Genomic DNA, 18,841 nt, shown 5'->3' on the forward strand with positions numbered 1-18,841 from the left:
TTGATAATGTTGCTGTTGTGAAAAGTGAGCCAGTGGACTTCAGTTTTGATGCAGGTCTTCTCTACATGGACAATGCGGAGGAACCCCTGTCTGCTTTATTACAGGAACATTCTGGATCTGCTGATCATTGGGTGAGAGATGGTGCTGGTGAAGAAAGAGACGGAAATTCCGAATTGTGGCTGTACAGTTGCAAAATGTGTGGCAAGAGGTTCAGACATGCTGGAACATTAAAGGTAATGTGGTCATACTGAAGCACACTGAATCAATGGCTTGTTTTGTTTAGTGACAGGCATGATTTGCCGCATGAAATTTTTCCTTTGTGTTGAATGAATGAAAAATTGCTTTGTTGTAATTCATTGTAAATGTGTTCAGGACTATGTTATGTTTGGTATGGGCACCAGGGATCCGTGTTAGAGTAGGTCCTCAGTACCCTTTGCTTGTAGTAAGAGGTGTCTTAATGCCTAAATGGGGTGGTCCTTCAGATAAGACCGCAAAAACAGGTCTCGTGTCACAGCAGGTGTGGTATGTTAATGAATGACCCCTGCTCAAAGGTCTTTTAAAAATGCTAAGCATAGGCCTAAATTTTAAGCCCTCCACCGGCAATGGTGATGTCCCTATATGAGTGAAATATTCTTGAGAGGGACGTTAAACAACATCTAATCAATTAAACAGAGTTGTTAGGCATTAACAGAGATTAGTAGTGTTAACAGAGATTAGTGGTGTTAAGAGAGATTAGTGTTGTTTAAGGTCAGCATTAAGAGAGATTAGTGGAGTTTAAGGTCAGCATTCACATTAAGAGAGATTAGTGGAGTTTAAGGTCAGCATTAAGAGAGATTAGTGGAGTTTAAGGTCAGCATTAAGAGAGATTAGTGGAGTTTAAGGTCAGCATTAAGAGAGATTAGTGGAGTTTAAGGTCAGCATTAAGAGAGATTAGTGGTGTTTAAGATCAGCATTTTGTTTATAATGTTCACAAAAGGTATTTCTCTGAGCAATGTACTAGATCGTTTGTTTGTTTATGAGAATGTAGTGTTTTCTTTCAGTTTGCTTTCTGTGGTGTGTGATCTGGTTGTTTCTATAGATAAATATATGGGTCAGCTGAATGGTTAATGGCTGCAAGAATAAATTGACATTTAACCCAGTAAGATATCAGCCTGTAACTTACATTTCATTGGAAAATAACAGACTTGTGGACTGGTTTTCAAAGCTGGCTCATAAGTGGCAGTTATCTGAAAATGTGAAAACAAATAAAAAATGCAACGACTGACTGATAGAAATCCTATTCAGCCATCTCCTTGACTGATAGAACTCCTGCTCAGCCATCTCCTTGACTGATAGAACTCCTGCTCAGCCATTTCCTTGACTGATAGAACTCCTGCTCAGTCATTTCCTTGACTGATAGAACTCCTATTCAGCCATCTCCTTGACTGATAGAACTCCTGCTCAGCCATCTCCTTGACTGATAGAACTCCTGCTCAGCCATCTCCTTGACTGATAGAACTCCTGCTCAGCCATCTCCTTGACTGATAGAACTCCTTCTCAGCCATTTCCTTGACTGATAGAACTCCTGCTCAGCCATCTCCTTGACTGATCCTTCTCAGCCATTTCCTTGACTGAGAGTCTCTTGCATAAATAGTAAAGTAATTATCATTGCAAAAAAGTGCAGGGCATTGGAAAGACCCCTTGCATCTGGATTAAAATAGGTCCTTAGTACCCCTTGCTTGTTGTAAGAGGCAACTAAATGGAGTGGTCCTTCGGAGAACACAAAAACCGAGGTCCCGTGTCACAGCAGGTGTGAAATGATAAAGATCCCTCCCTGTTCAAAGGCCGTAAGCGCCAAAGCACAGGCCTAAATTTTGCAGCCCTTCACCAGCATTGGTGACTGATGTCTCTATACAAGTGAAAAATCTCATCGAATGGGATGTTAAACAATATGCAACCAACCAACCCTACATACTCATTGTAAAACCCCTGTTTACAGGAAAATTGATGAAAATGTTCAGAGTTTCATCATTGACCAATGGATTGTTTGATTATTTTGTACATCCCATTGATGATTTTTCACTCATATTGAGACATCACCAGCTGTAGGTGAAGTACCACAAATTTAGACCTATGTGTATTGTTCAGTGCCATTGCCTGCCGTGACATGGGACCTCCATTTTTAAGGTCATATCCGAAAGACCCATGATTCTCACCTCTAAATACTTAGTGTTTGGTGAAGGAGCAATCACTACCTATGTTTACGTCTTAAGTTTAATGTGGCCATGGCACAAGTGGGGCTTGAACTCACAACCTCCCGGTTATGAAGCAAATGCTTTACCACTGAGCTACCGTATTCGGTTTGCCCAGTGGAGGTCGTTGTACAAATGGCTTGAATTATCTGTTCCACTGTACTAAGCAGATGCATTAATAAAAGATATGAAAAGGAAATTAAATTGAACTTGATCTGCAGTGTAATAGTTTCAAACTGAAAGTAAATCTGAATCTTAAGAGTGCAGCATTTTCAAAATGAAAGTAAAAAGTTCCTGCATTTTCAAACAAGTTGAAGAAGACACATCTATACACTTGCTTGTTAATTAAGTTGGAAATGTGTGAACACTATATATAACATTTTTTTATTTCACTTTTCCATAAGAGTCTATCTTGAATGTGTGTGTGTTTGTGCCTTAAATTCCCAGATGTGAGCACTTCTTGTTTTCGCTTTAGGTACATGAACATCTACACACGGTGGACAGGAAAAAACAGCAGTGTAACATCTGTGGGAAGTCCTGTACAGAGGCCAGGTATCTGCGGACTCATCTCAAAACACATAAGGAGGAGCCCGAGAACCAGGCCAAAAGGACACTCCGGTAAAGAAAGAAATAATCTATAACCATCATTTTAGAGAACCAGTCAAAGAAGTGTTTAGCAAAACATTTAGGAAAACTAAAAAGGACTTTAACCAATAAAAGATTTAAGCTATTATTTTGGAGAACAAAGGAAACTTTAACCAATCATTTTAGAGAACAAGGAAAATTTAAACCAATCAATTCAGAGACTAAACCAATCAATTTAGAGACTAAAGAAGATTTTAACCAATCATTTTAGAAAACACAGAAGACTTTAACTCTTTACCATGCACACTCAATCTATAAATAGCCTGCTACCAGCAATAAGTTACTAGCTTACAACCAGAGATAATAACAAATTACAGCAGTGGACACAGAAAAATTAGAAAATAACATGTATAACATAAAATATCCTTCACATCTTAATCCAACATCTGGTATAATTTTTGTATAATCATGCATATATTATTTTTTTTGATGGCCGTTTCTGGAAATCTGTATGAAATTCATAACACCACTGAGAAATTTGTTAATACATTTCACAATTTTCCAAGAAATCACGTTTTTTCCCCGCATTTTTTGAAGCATCCATTGTCTGTACATATAAAACTTCGCTCCTTTTGCACGGAATATTGATTTCACTGTGTCTCAATCTTTTCTACTGCTTATGCAGTTTCTCTCTTTTTGAGTGCCTCACAGCCAATGACACAGACAATTCTTCCTGTAAATAAGTTATGATGTCTGTATACTGATAAGAACGCAAGGTACTTGGCTTGAAATGACACTGAACAATACCCCCGTAGAATGTCCAGCCTTTTGAGTTTTCAGGGAATATGCGATGCAAATGTATTTAGTATGGTACCATTCTTTTTTACGATAATTTATCTACAAACCATGTATGGCATGACCGCATTCACCGTCTCTTATCGCCAAAAACTGCAACAAACATCGCTAAACAGCTCGATTTTCCCATTTTACACCACAGAATGCTTAGCACTGATACAAATTTCTGAAGGTTAATTCCTATATCAAACATGATATGTTTTTCACATGAAACAAAACGCCTCTTGTATGGAATAATACGTTTCTAAAACTACCACTTGATGATGCACCTTCAAAGCAAATTTACCTGCATTTTAGATGTTGTAGTATGTTTCAGAATCTGTAGCTGGTAAGCATTGTGGTTTTTGTTTTAATCTACACTCAAGAGTCAAAAGTATTTTTGCACTGCTAATTTGCACTCTATAATTTATTGACTCTTGTAATTCTTAAAGCACTTAGAACAATATTTTTACTGCGCAGCAGCCATTATAGGGTTGAAACAATACGGGGCGATATGCAGCGATTCAATACTTTCAATACGATACAATGTACTGACAGAAGAAACCGATAATAACATTGAAGAAAAATTAATTACCAACATTCACAATCATAATTTAAAAGTAAAATGTTTCCAGACTGCCAAACAGTAACATTGCAATTTTGGCTCTGTGCTCTGTAGTTTAAATCAATAAAGTTCATTATCGTTTTCGTCAGACTCCAGGCAAACGGCAGTCTGAATGTTATTGGACTCTATCATGCCGGTATGTTAGATATTAAGGTATTCAATGTATAATGACCATATTTCATATCTAATTAATGGATGGTGGAATTTTTGTAATCATGGTATCATTTTGAAGGGTTCATCAAATAAAAATAAACCACCATAGGAATTTTCAAAATTTTGTTTACTTCTTGATTTATTTCCCCTAGAATTTAACATTGAGGTATATGGGAAATGCATGTTTTATTACAATATTTTAAGAAGAAATTATATTTTCACACAAATCTCTTGGTAGAAAGTTACATACACTTTCTCTTAATGAAAATATTACATAAAATTAATCATTGACCATGCACATTTTTAGAAAATTAGATTTTTCTTATTTTTACAAAGGGCAGACAACTCTTCCAAAAAGTCTTAAGTGCAAAAAGGTCAGCTTCTAATCATTTACCAGTCATGTGAATTTCATCTGCTTCACTTTCATCATTATCTAACAAACATTTATGTTGATCTAAATCCTTCAAAATTGTTCATTATTCTTTCATTATACATGCAATACCTTAAAGTACAGGTCGAGCCTGATGAATTTTACTGAACATGTTTGTAATAAACGTATTGAATTGAAATTCCAGGCAATGAATCGAACTTTGAATTAAGCATTTATATTGAACAGTATCGATATTTAGGTGAATTGTTTCAGCCCTAGCAGCCACCACTTACAAAAGTTCATAAATCATGCAAACTTCCCTGGATTTAAATCTGTGTTATTATTTTTTATATGATTGTGTTACAGATTTTAACACTCACTAGGATAATCATGTTGCAAAAACTTTATTTGAACTTAAATTTTATCTTTCATATTAATTAGCATTAAAAAAAAAAAGACGACATTGTACTTCATAAAATGACCCACAAAAAAAATATTTAAACAACCGCCCGCCCGCCTGCATCACCAAACCATTGTAACTCGGCTAAAAATAGACCAACTAATAGCATGAATCTTATGAATATATCCTAAAAATGTCATAATGATAACATTAAGTATCAAATTCTGGTGAAGTTTTTAATATATGAAAGTTGTAAAAATATAGAACAAAATTTAAAAGTGAAGAAATACTTTTGATCCTTGATTGTAGTATGAGATTAAAGACTACCTTAAATGTTAATTGTGAATTTTCTTTATCATTATCATTATCTCCCTTGTTTGTAGATGTTTTAAATGTGAGGAGAGTTTTTATCACAACGAGAACTTCCAGATTCACATGAGGATGCACTTCCAGAAGAGGCTCTCGTACTGCTCTGTGTGTGGCGGCGGGTTCTACCACAACTTTCAGCTGAGGAACCACATGAGAAATCATAAAGGTAAACACTCCCTGGCTAAACTGGTAAACACTCCCTGGCTAAACTGGTAAACACTCCCGGCTAAACTGGTAAACACTCCCGGCTAAACCGGTAAACACTCCCCGGCTAAACCGGTAAACACTCCCCGGCTAAACCGGTAAACACTCCCTGGCTAAACCGATAAACACTCCCTGGCTAAACCGGTAAACACTCCCTGGCTAAACCGGTAAACACTCCCTGGCTAAACCGGTAAACACTCCCGGCTAAACCGGTAAACACTCCCCGGCTAAACCGGTAAACACTCCCTGGCTAAACCGTCATAAAAGTAACAACAGACACAACCCACTACATAATCTTTATTCTCGTACAGTAAGGCGGGACATTTTATGGTATGACGTTCTTTCCTCTTGTCTGCTAAAAAAATTTGTGTCCGGCTCGTAACTTAAATACTACGAGACCTAGAATCATCAAACTTTGTCAGCTGGTGCATCTTGGGTAGAAGGTGTGTCGCACTATAAGCTTAGATCATTGTGACCTTTGATTAAAGGGGCATGGACACGATTTGAGCTGAAAATTTTCTAATTTTGTTTTTCCATTTTTATTGTTTACAATGCTTAACTGAAGTATTTCTAGTGGTTAACCAAAATTTGAATATCAGTTTTGAGTTACAAATGAGATACATCACTCACAATTCTTTGTTATGTAAACAAGGCTCGTGCCATGATTTTGTTTACATGTAGATGATTTAATAGAAAATAACATGATTAAAACAAAATGAGATGTGCCAAACACTAGTAACTATTTAATTGTGTTCAGAATTATCTTGTAAATGAAAAAAAAAATCTGCTTTAAACGAAACTTTTACTAGTCTAGTATATTTAACCTACATGTATGACACGAGCGTTGTTTACATAACAAAGAACTGTAAGCTCTGTATCTCCCATGTACCCTAGCTGACAACTAATATTTAAATTTTTGCTTACCATTAGAAATACCTTATTTAAAGGACACATCTCGTGTTTTCAAAGTATACAGAATTATATGCATTTTTTCTTCCTTATGCTTATAGAAATTAATTGTAATAGTTCGTTCGCTGAAGTATTGCGATAATTAGCCACAATACGGACTTAAATCTAAGCCCCGATTTCAAAAAGCCTAGTTAATTAGATAGGTAGTCACGTGGTACAGTGACGTCATATGCGACCTTCGTCGATCAACTTGTTGTAAAAGTAGTGTTAGATATTTTTCAAAACTCAGGTTTTAAAGGCCTAATTTATTTACCATGGGTAACATTTATTTCGATGTTGACAAATTTCCTGAGTCTTATATCTTTTAGCCACCAGTGCATACAAATAGCAACCAAATGTAGCGAGGAAAGCGAGTATGAAATCTGCATAAATTTGCGAGTAAATAATGTTTACATGGGATCACTGTCTAAACACTATTATTTGGTAATGCCATTTCTGTAAACAACTGTAATTAGCGTTGTTGCTTTTCTAAAATAAACAGTGCAATTTATATTATATTTATTTTTGGAGAAGTTAGATAGACCTAAATTATGATACAATTATGTATCATTGACAACTAGGCCTACTGTCACAGGTGCATTTCGAAAAAAAAATAATAATAATAATAATAAAAATGATCAAACTTATTGTGAAAATCACAATACTTTTAAATTATTTTATTCAAGCAATTTTATTAATCATTATTTTTTGTTATCTACACGTTGTTACTTAGGAAGTGGGAGCGATGTGTGCTGTTGTTGTAAACACATACGCGTTCCTTAAAAAAAAAATGAAATCATTATAATTCAATTCAAAGTTGGGAAATATCATATTTTATCATTTATAATTGAAAGTTCAATTATCTTTTATCTTTAAATTTCTTTTTTAAACTACCAGTTGGTAGACACTGCTAGCGAAGTTCTGCCTATATGTTGTTACAAGGTGAAGGTCAGTTGGTGCGAGTGTGTATTGAATTTGAGAGCAGAACGGAAAGCATATGCAGTAGGCCTATTTGTAACAGTGAGTAGCTTCGATAGAACCATTTTCTCGCAGTTTATCTATGTCTTTGTCCAAGTGCTTGTTTAAAAAAACTACAGGGACAAATTCTACTGGGTTTTTTAAGGCAAAGTTGTTGTGCCGACAAAAATATTCATACCTTCCTTCGAAAATTGAAAAAAACCCAGTCCAAATCCTCTCTACTGACAGCAAGTATACTCTTAAACGACATAAAACACCCTAATGCAATATTATTTACAAGCCGTTAATGTGATAATTGTTTGTTTGTCAATTAAATTTAATCTGTTTATGAAATGGCTAACAACTGTTTTCAAATCTTTTCGCTCGAGGTCGCATATGACGTCACAGATAATGGCGCGTGAAATATCCAAGAAAATATGCATATCGCAAGATTTGAATTTCATTGCTTTCAAACTCGAAAACTACGCAAACTGTTTCATTTAAAACACATGTAAAGTAGTTTTAGGCATGAAATGAATTAATTTTGCTGAAAAAATTAAAAAGTTTAAAAACATGCGCTGTGTCCTTTAAGCATTCCAAACATTAAAAAAAGGAAAAATAAAATTTGGAAATTTTCAGCTCAAATCGTGTCCATGTCCCCTTATAAAGATGACTTAGCAAAATATGGCTAAGGTCTGTCAGCTTCACAGCTGGACTAGAATCATCAAATGTCATCAGTTAATGCATCTCAGGAGGAAGTACTGACCCTACAGTAAGGTCACTGTGAACTTTAATTACGATTGTAGGGCTGTATGTGTCACAACACTTCGGTGTCAGTTGAGTTCTAGAACCAACAAACTTTGTCAGTTGGTACTTCTGTAGAGAAATGTAAATTGCAACTTAAAATCAGGTCATTAAAACTTAATTTTAAAAAATGACCAAGCAAGGCTCCCAGTTAAAAGTATCACTAGCCTCAAGGGTTATGAAATCTTTGACAAGTTTTCTATTCTACATCAGCTAAATTCTCATATTCAGCAGCAGTAGAAACAAAGGTGTGTTTTAAATGCATAAATGCCCCCCAAAAGTACTCATACTGATGGGCGACTTTACACAACATATTCTACATTAACACTACCTTTATACAACTGTTTTGTGACCTGGCTTAGGGTCAGAACCCTGGAGTTGCAAGTTCAATTTTGATGCAACCCCTTTTGCTTCTCCTAAATCTGCATACAGTTTTTATACAGTATCAGCAAAATTAAAGATGAAGTCTTTCATAATCGCTATTACAATATATGACCCCACCCTGGAACTAAAATCCTTACCTTTGCAATCATGAAATTTACAATTTTGGCAAGCGCTCCAGCATTAAACCTGTTACTTAGATCTTTTAAGCATGATCATTATAGGCCAAGTTTGGCCCTGTCCTGAAGTCATAACCTCTACCCCGGGGACCATGAAATTTACAGTCTTGGTTGAGGCCTTTCTGCTCTACATGACAAGGACACCAGATCACCGGAGCTTGGGTTGAGTTGTAGAAGTAAGAGACTGATGTGTGCATTTCTTTTGTAGAAGTAAAGATTGCTCAGAACAAGGAAACAAACAACACGTCTTCGTCTCCTGCCGAGAATAACACGTCTCCTGCCGAGGGAAGGAAGAGGAAGTTCTCGAACACCAGGGAGACGTCTCTTCCGACGGAACAACTGAAGCTGCAGCTGTCGGACACTTCGGACATTATAACCCCACTGGATCTCGCTCCACCCACCAAGAAACTCATGCAAGCGAAGGAAATGGGGGAGACGCTGATGACTGGCCCGGGAAGGAATGTCATTTCTAAATCTGCCTCCAAGGTAGAATAATAGGGAAATCTGTTTGTCAAGTAACCAGTATAATTAACTAAATTTGAAAATTCCAAGTATGTTTATGGCCTCTATATGTGCGATGGTCGCGCCAAAGCGAGATGGATTTTTAACATCACGGACGTAAAACAGCGATGTTCATGCCAAAGTAAGATTATCATTCCATAGACACACTACGCTAAAGTGCGATGGTGCAGGGGTAGAGTAATATTTGTGACGTCACGTTATCATTATCATAACGTTATTCGTAACATCTTTCAAAATCAAACCGAGGAAGTGTAACATCAATTTGTCGCAATGAAGATTCTTTTTTAGTCCCCTAGCCGGATTTGCTGAAGTGGATGACTAGCTTTTTCTCCATCTGCCTCTCCAGCCATCTGCCTGTCCGTCAGTACAATATCTTGAATAGTTTTCAACAGAAAGCTTTCACATTTTATACAGAGGGTGGTTGTATATTGTTTAACCATGCCACTCGAGAATTTTTCACACATATTTTGTTACCATTTTTTTTGCCGCCCTTCACTGGCGAAAAATTCTGGAGCAGGACGTCAAACTCTATACAACCAAACAACCTATACCATGTATACAATATATATATATATATATATATACACACACAAACAACCTATACCATGTATACAATATATATATATATATATACACACACAAACAGCCTATTGTATTCAATATTTGGGACGTTAAACACTATACATACAACCTACTTGTATTCAATGTATATCTAGTGTTGAGTTACTGTGAAATTGTTTTGCTGTAGTTATTTTCCAGAAATCTCATCACACAACAGTTGACGGAGTACGACCCTCATGAGCCGAAGTCTGAACCAGATACGCCGGAGTCTCATCCCGATCAACCGGAGTCTGACCCAGATAAGTCTGATCCTGATCAACCGGAGTCTGATCCTGATCAACCGGAGTCTGACCCAGATAAACCGGAATCTCATCCCGATCAACCGGAGTCTGACAACCAAAATGTGGATCAAGGGGTCTCTGTGCTCCCCAAAGAGGATGATGGTACTGTGTCAAAACAGCATAAAAAACACAGAGTTTGAAGACAGCAAAAGGTGTCTGTAAACTCCACGCACATCTTTGAATTCCATTTTGTTTTTCTTATCCAAGAAATTGTTGTGGTACCAAGCATATCTGGATTAGAAAGGTTTCTTTGGGTATCAAGTTAGTACAGGCTACATAGATACTGTAACAAGTTAGTACAGGCTACATAGATAGTGTAACAAGTTAATACAGGCTACATAGATACTGTAACAAGTTAGTACAGGCTACATAGATACTGTAACAAGTTAGTACAGGCTACATAGATACTGTAACAAGTTAGTACAGGCTACATAGATACTGTAACAAGTTAGTACAGGCTACATAGATAGTGTAACAAGTTAGTACAGGCTACATAGATACTGTAACAAGTTAATACAGGCTACATAGATACTGTAACAAGTTAGTACAGGCTACATACATTACTGTAACAAGTTAGTACAGGCTACATAGATACTGTAACAAGTTAGTACAGGCTACATAGATACTGTAACAAGTTAGTACAGGCTACATAGATACTGTAACAAGTTAGTACAGGCTACATACATTACTGTAACAAGTTAGTACAGGCTACATAGATACTGTAACAAGTTAGTACAGGCTACATAGATTACTGTAACAAGTTAATACAGGCTACATAGATACTGTAACAAGTTAATACAGGCTACATACATTACTGTAACAAGTTAGTACAGGCTACATACATTACTGTAACAAGTTAGTACAGGCTACATAGATACTATAACAAGTTAATACAGGCTACATAGATACTGTAACAAGTTAATACAGGCTACATAGATACTGTAACAAGTTAATACAGGCTACATAGATACTGTAACAAGTTAGTACAGGCTACATAGATACTATAACAAGTTAGTACAGGCTACATAGATACTGTAACAAGTTAGTACAGGCTACATAGATACTGTAACAAGTTAATACAGGCTACATAGATACTGTAACAAGTTAGTACAGGCTACATAGATACTGTAACAAGTTAGTACAGGCTACATAGATACTGTAACAAGTTAGTACAGGCTACATAGATACTGTAACAAGTTAGTACAGGCTACATAGATACTGTAACAAGTTAATACAGGCTACATAGATACTGTAACAAGTTAGTACAGGCTACATACATTACTGTAACAAGTTAGTACAGGCTACATACATTACTGTAACAAGTTAGTACAGGCTACATAGATAGTGTAACAAGTTAGTACAGGCTACATAGATACTATAACAAGTTAGTACAGGCTACATAGATACTGTAACAAGTTAGTACAGGCTACATACATTACTGTAACAAGTTAGTATAGGCTACATAGATACTGTAACAAGTTAGTACAGGCTACATAGATAGTGTAACAAGTTAGTACAGGCTACATAGATACTGTAACAAGTTAGTACAGGCTACATAGATAGTGTAACAAGTTAATACAGGCTACATAGATAGTGTAACAAGTTAGTACAGGCTACATAGATAGTGTAACAAGTTAGTACAGGCTACATAGATACTGTAACAAGTTAGTACAGGCTACATAGATACTGTAACAAGTTAATACAGGCTACATAGATAGTGTAACAAGTTAGTACAGGCTACATAGATAGTGTAACAAGTTAGTACAGGCTACATAGATACTGTAACAAGTTAGTACAGGCTACATACATTACTGTAACAAGTTAGTATAGGCTACATAGATACTGTAACAAGTTAATACAGGCTACATACATTACTGTAACAAGTTAGTATAGGCTACATAGATACTATAACAAGTTAGTACAGGCTACATAGATACTGTAACAAGTTAGTACAGGCTACATACATTACTGTAACAAGTTAGTACAGGCTACATAGATACTGTAACAAGTTAGTACAGGCTACATAGATAGTGTATCAAGTTAGTACAGGCTACATAGATACTGTAACAAGTTAATACAGGCTACATAGATAGTGTAACAAGTTAGTACAGGCTACATAGATACTGTATCAAGTTAGTACAGGCTACATAGATACTATAACAAGTTAATACAGGCTACATAGATACTGTAACAAGTTAATACAGGCTACATAGATACTGTAACAAGTTAGTACAGGCTACATAGATACTATAACAAGTTAGTACAGGCTACATAGATACTGTAACAAGTTAATACAGGCTACATAGATACTGTAACAAGTTAGTACAGGCTACATAGATACTGTAACAAGTTAGTACAGGCTACATAGATACTGTAACAAGTTAGTACAGGCTACATAGATACTGTAACAAGTTAATACAGGCTACATAGATACTGTAACAAGTTAGTACAGGCTACATACATTACTGTAACAAGTTAGTACAGGCTACATACATTACTGTAACAAGTTAGTACAGGCTACATAGATAGTGTAACAAGTTAGTACAGGCTACATAGATACTATAACAAGTTAGTACAGGCTACATAGATACTGTAACAAGTTAGTACAGGCTACATACATTACTGTAACAAGTTAATACAGGCTACATAGATACTGTAACAAGTTAGTACAGGCTACATACATTACTGTAACAAGTTAGTACAGGCTACATAGATACTGTAACAAGTTAGTACAGGCTACATAGATAGTGTAACAAGTTAGTACAGGCTACATAGATACTGTAACAAGTTAGTACAGGCTACATAGATACTGTAACAAGTTAATACAGGCTACATAGATAGTGTAACAAGTTAGTACAGGCTACATAGATAGTGTAACAAGTTAGTACAGGCTACATAGATACTGTAACAAGTTAGTACAGGCTACATAGATACTGTAACAAGTTAATACAGGCTACATAGATAGTGTAACAAGTTAGTACAGGCTACATAGATAGTGTAACAAGTTAGTACAGGCTACATAGATACTGTAACAAGTTAGTACAGGCTACATACATTACTGTAACAAGTTAGTATAGGCTACATAGATACTGTAACAAGTTAATACAGGCTACATACATTACTGTAACAAGTTAGTATAGGCTACATAGATACTATAACAAGTTAGTACAGGCTACATAGATACTGTAACAAGTTAGTACAGGCTACATACATTACTGTAACAAGTTAGTACAGGCTACATAGATACTGTAACAAGTTAGTACAGGCTACATAGATACTGTAACAAGTTAGTACAGGCTACATAGATAGTGTATCAAGTTAGTACAGGCTACATAGATACTGTAACAAGTTAATACAGGCTACATAGATAGTGTAACAAGTTAGTACAGGCTACATAGATACTGTATCAAGTTAGTACAGGCTACATAGATACTATAACAAGTTAATACAGGCTACATAGATACTGTAACAAGTTAATACAGGCTACATAGATACTGTAACAAGTTAGTACAGGCTACATAGATACTATAACAAGTTAGTACAGGCTACATAGATACTGTAACAAGTTAGTACAGGCTACATAGATACTGTAACAAGTTAATACAGGCTACATAGATACTGTAACAAGTTAGTACAGGCTACATAGATACTGTAACAAGTTAGTACAGGCTACATAGATACTGTAACAAGTTAATACAGGCTACATAGATACTGTAACAAGTTAGTACAGGCTACATACATTACTGTAACAAGTTAGTACAGGCTACATACATTACTGTAACAAGTTAGTACAGGCTACATAGATAGTGTAACAAGTTAGTACAGGCTACATAGATACTATAACAAGTTAGTACAGGCTACATAGATACTGTAACAAGTTAGTACAGGCTACATACATTACTGTAACAAGTTAATACAGGCTACATAGATACTGTAACAAGTTAGTACAGGCTACATACATTACTGTAACAAGTTAGTACAGGCTACATAGATACTGTAACAAGTTAGTACAGGCTACATAGATACTGTAACAAGTTAGTACAGGCTACATAGATAGTGTATCAAGTTAGTACAGGCTACATAGATACTGTAACAAGTTAATACAGGCTACATAGATAGTGTAACAAGTTAGTACAGGCTACATATATACTGTATCAAGTTAGTACAGGCTACATAGATACTATAACAAGTTAGTACAGGCTACATAGATACTATAACAAGTTAGTACAGGCTACATAGATACTGTAACAAGTTAGTACAGGCTACATAAATACTGTATCAAGTTAGTACAGGCTACATAGATACTATAACAAGTTAGTACAGGCTACATAGATACTATAACAAGTTAATACAGGCTACATAGATAGTGTAACAAGTTAGTACAGGCTACATAGATACTGTATCAAGTTAGTACAGGCTACATAGATACTATAACAAGTTAGTACAGGCTACATAGATACTATAACAAGTTAGTACAGGCTACATAGATACTGTAACAAGTTAGTACAGGCTACATAAATACTGTATCAAGTTAGTACAGGCTACATAGATACTGTAACAAGTTAGTACAGGCTACATACATTACTGTAACAAGTTAGTACAGGCTACATAGATACTATAACAAGTTAATACAGGCTACATAGATACTGTAACAAGTTAGTACAGGCTACATAGATACTATATCAATACAAAATCAAAATGTTTGCTCAAATAGTACCCGCCTCTGTACCCGACCAAGAATTAAGCATCCGGTATGTTTAAACACAAAGCGGGCAGATGGAGGAGAAAAATGTCCCCGAGATATCTAGGCTAAATTGTCAAGTGTCACCAGGTCACAAGGTTTATACTGTGAATATAACATCATTATGAACACCACATAGTGTGTATCATCAGCAGTCTCACCTTTACCACAGAAGTGGATTGTGGGATTGTTATATAACTGTGAATTTTCTAAGTCAACAGCTCATCAGAAATTGACCCATGAAATATCAATCTCATTTATTCTATTCTAATTTTTTTCAGCTAGGGATCTGGGTTAGAATAGGTCCTCAGTACCTCTTGCTTGTTGTAAGAGGCAACTATATGGTCATTTGGATGAGACCTCAAAGCCATAAGTGTCGAGCATAGACCTAAATTTTGCAGTACTTCACTGGCAATGATGATGTCTCTATATGAGTCAGCCAACCCTCCAATCTATTCAAATTTTACCATGTGGATTTAGTGAAATTTTTTTAAATTTAAATTCATACTTTCTACTGATATTATATAGGGGTAGAAGACAACTTTTAATTTTTATACCCCCCCGCAACAAGTTGTGGGGGGGGGGGGGGGGGGGGTATACTGGAATCGGGTTGTCCGTCAGTCCGTCCGTCTGTAGACGCAATGGTTTCTGGGCTCTAAAGCATTATCCTTTCCACCTACCGTCATCATATCATATATATGGACTACCCATGGGATGAAGATGTTCCCTATCGATTTTGGGGTCCAAAGGTCAAGCACACTGGACATCGAAGTAGCAATATGGTTTCGGGGCTCTAAAGCGTTATCCTTTCCACCTACAGTCACCATATCATACATATGGACTAGCCATGGGATGAAGATGTTCCCTATCGATTTTTGGGTCAAAAGGTCAAAGGTCACGCGCACTGGACATTGAAGTAGCAATATGGTTTCTGGGCTCTAAAGCGTTATCCTTTCCACCTACAGTCACCATATCATACATATGGACTACCCATAGGATGAAGATTTTCCCTATCGATTTTGGGGTCAAAAGGTCAAAGGTCATGCGCACTGGACATCGAAGTAGCAATATGGTTCGGTTTGTCATGCCATTTGTTTTTTACACTCAGAAAAGAGGTAGTTTATACCTATTACCAACACCCTTTGGGAGATTGGGGTAAGCGGGGGGTATTCTTAGTGAGCATTGCTCACAGTACCTCTTGTTAGTTCAAAGGTCAAGGTCTTGTTATAAATCAAATGCTGTCTCACCAAATTGATTTTTGAAAATGCCTCCTCAAACGATGCCATGTTATGAAGGGATAGTATGCATTGTGTCCAGAAAAAGAAGTTGATTTACAAGTTTGTAATCTCCAAAAAAATTCCATTTCATGTTATAGGGGCTTCCGTGGCCGAGTAGTTAGAGCATCGTGCTCACAATCACACGGCCTCTCACCTCTGTCGGTTCGGGTTCGAATCCCGCTCGCGCCGGTAAGTGAGAAAGTTTCCCAGTTTACTTTCGGAAGGTCGGTGGTCTCCTCCCAGGTACATTGTATCTGGGTTCTCTCTTCCACCAATAAAAACTGGGCACCACCAGATAACTGAAAAATTGTTGAGTGTGGTGGAAAACAGCAATCAATCCATTTCATGTTGACTTTACAGGAAAGTCGTCCGTGATGGCTGAACCCGGCAGCAGGAGGCCGACACCCAGACACCCCGCCCTGGGGAGGAGACGGGGGAAAGTGGAATCCGTGTACTCGTTGAGGTCTGGGCTCCAGCGCTGATGGTGTGTATTGTTATATCAATACATATATCTCAGTGTATACTCGACACGTACTAGCGCTGTGATATTAGTAGATCTGGAATACTTATATGGTACAAATATCGTTTACATTTCAATCAGTTGTAGTTTATTTTATTTTCACAGTTACATATATTGAGAGTTGACTCTTCTCATGGTCTATTGACTGTCCACAATTAATCCTAATTTCTGATTAGTCTTCACGATTAATCCAAATCTTTGATTAGTCTTCACGATTAATCCAAATCTCTGATTAGTCTTCACGATTAATCCAAATCATTTATGCATCTCCACGATTGAACCAAATCTCATGCATGTCCACGATTATTACAGATCTCTGATGAATCTTCACAATTAATCCAAGTCTTTGATGAGTGTCCACGATTAATCCAGATCTCTGATGCGTCTCCACGATTAATCCAGATCTCTACAGAAATGACACAACAGCTTCCTTCGACAATCTCTACAGACACACAGACAGTTACACAGACAGACACACAGATACACAGACAGACACACAGACAGATACACAGAGAGACACACAGTCACACAGACAGATACACAGACACACAGACAGACACACAGTCACACAGAGAGATACACAGACACACAGACAGACACACAGACATGTAAAGTGTGATTGTGATGTTTTTATAAACACTGAAACACAGATTATGATGTTTTTATAAACACAGATTGTGATGTTTTTAGAAACACAGAAACACAGATTATGATGTTTTTATAAACACAGATTGTGATGTTTTTAGAAACACAGAAACACAGATTGTGATGTTTTTAGAAACACAGATTGTGATGTTTTTATAAACACTGAAACACAGATTATGATGTTTTTATAAACACAGATTGTGATGTTTTTAGAAACACAGATTGTGATGTTTTTAGAAACACAGATTGTGATGTTTTTAGAAACACAGATTGTGATGTTTTTAGAAACACAGATTGTGATGTTTTTAGAAACACAGATTGTGATGTTTTTAGAAACACAGATTATGATGTTTTTATAAACACAGATTGTGATGTTTTTAGAAACACAGAAACACAGATTTTGATGTTTTTAGAAACACAGATTGTGATGTTTTTAGAAACACAGATTATGATGTCGTTATAAACACAGATTGTGATGTTTTTAGAAACACAGATTATGATGTTTTTAGAAACACACAAACATAAATTATGATGGTTTTATAAAAGCAGACATGTAATTGATGTTATATGAAATTTGAGTGCAGACCCCAAGATATGAAAACGTTTTCACAGAGATACAACTCAATCTGCTCACAATCGCTATAATAGGATCTGGCATAACCCCATTGGGGGTCATGTCCACATGACCTTTTGCTTGGAATATTCATGAGAACTATCGGCCAGTCAGATTGCGTCATACAGACAATGATGGCTATTCAGGCGGTTCCCGGCAATTCATAAACAAGTTGCAGTAATCGCTTTCCCACGTAGTTTATTGCACACTATAAAATTGTTGTTCTCACATGAGGAATTCTAAACTTTCGCAATAATGGCGAATCTATTTCGTTCATGCAAACAACAAAACGTCCGATATAAAATACACCCAAATTAAATTAATTGTGAATTTCAATTTATGTATGAATAGGGATGGGTATGATTTGAATAGTTTTCAATTCAAGATGGTTTACTTAATTAACGTGAGGAATATAACGACAGTCGACATAAATGGTGCATTGTGGCGTCACATCTAGCTGTGATTTATTTTTTTTCAAACCAAACAATCGCAGCCATTTTCCTTGAATTGTGAACACCGACGACTTCATAGGGGACGCGCTAATTGGCTAATATAAAGTTGAAATGAATATGACCTCTAAT

The 18,841-nt window shown here is 36.3% G+C and overlaps 1 protein-coding gene across 3 annotated transcripts in view; it reads left to right on the forward strand.

Moving 5' to 3' along the window:
- LOC125661224 (uncharacterized) overlaps positions 1 to 17,863 on the forward strand; it is a 48,269-nt gene extending 30,406 nt beyond the window's left edge. For 2 of the 3 annotated variants that reach the window (XM_056146586.1, XM_056146587.1), the window contains 7 exons: positions 1 to 233; positions 2,707 to 2,849; positions 5,582 to 5,733; positions 9,249 to 9,526; positions 10,311 to 10,566; positions 16,843 to 16,966; positions 17,315 to 17,863. The exon at positions 1 to 233 is cut by the window's left edge and continues 1,429 nt beyond it. In XM_056146586.1, the coding sequence (XP_056002561.1) occupies positions 1 to 233; positions 2,707 to 2,849; positions 5,582 to 5,733; positions 9,249 to 9,526; positions 10,311 to 10,566; positions 16,843 to 16,964 (1,184 nt within the window). In that variant the 3' untranslated portion in view covers positions 16,965 to 16,966; positions 17,315 to 17,863. Of the gene's footprint in view, positions 234 to 2,706; positions 2,850 to 5,581; positions 5,734 to 9,248; positions 9,527 to 9,850; positions 9,923 to 10,310; positions 10,567 to 16,842; positions 16,967 to 17,314 lie in introns of those variants that run through there. The other variant, XR_008797724.1, reaches the window with a different exon arrangement.
- The last annotated feature ends 978 nt before the right edge of the window (positions 17,864 to 18,841 follow it).

This window comes from Ostrea edulis, chromosome 8, assembly GCF_947568905.1.
Source record: "Ostrea edulis chromosome 8, xbOstEdul1.1, whole genome shotgun sequence".
Taxonomy (NCBI): domain Eukaryota; kingdom Metazoa; phylum Mollusca; class Bivalvia; order Ostreida; family Ostreidae; genus Ostrea; species Ostrea edulis.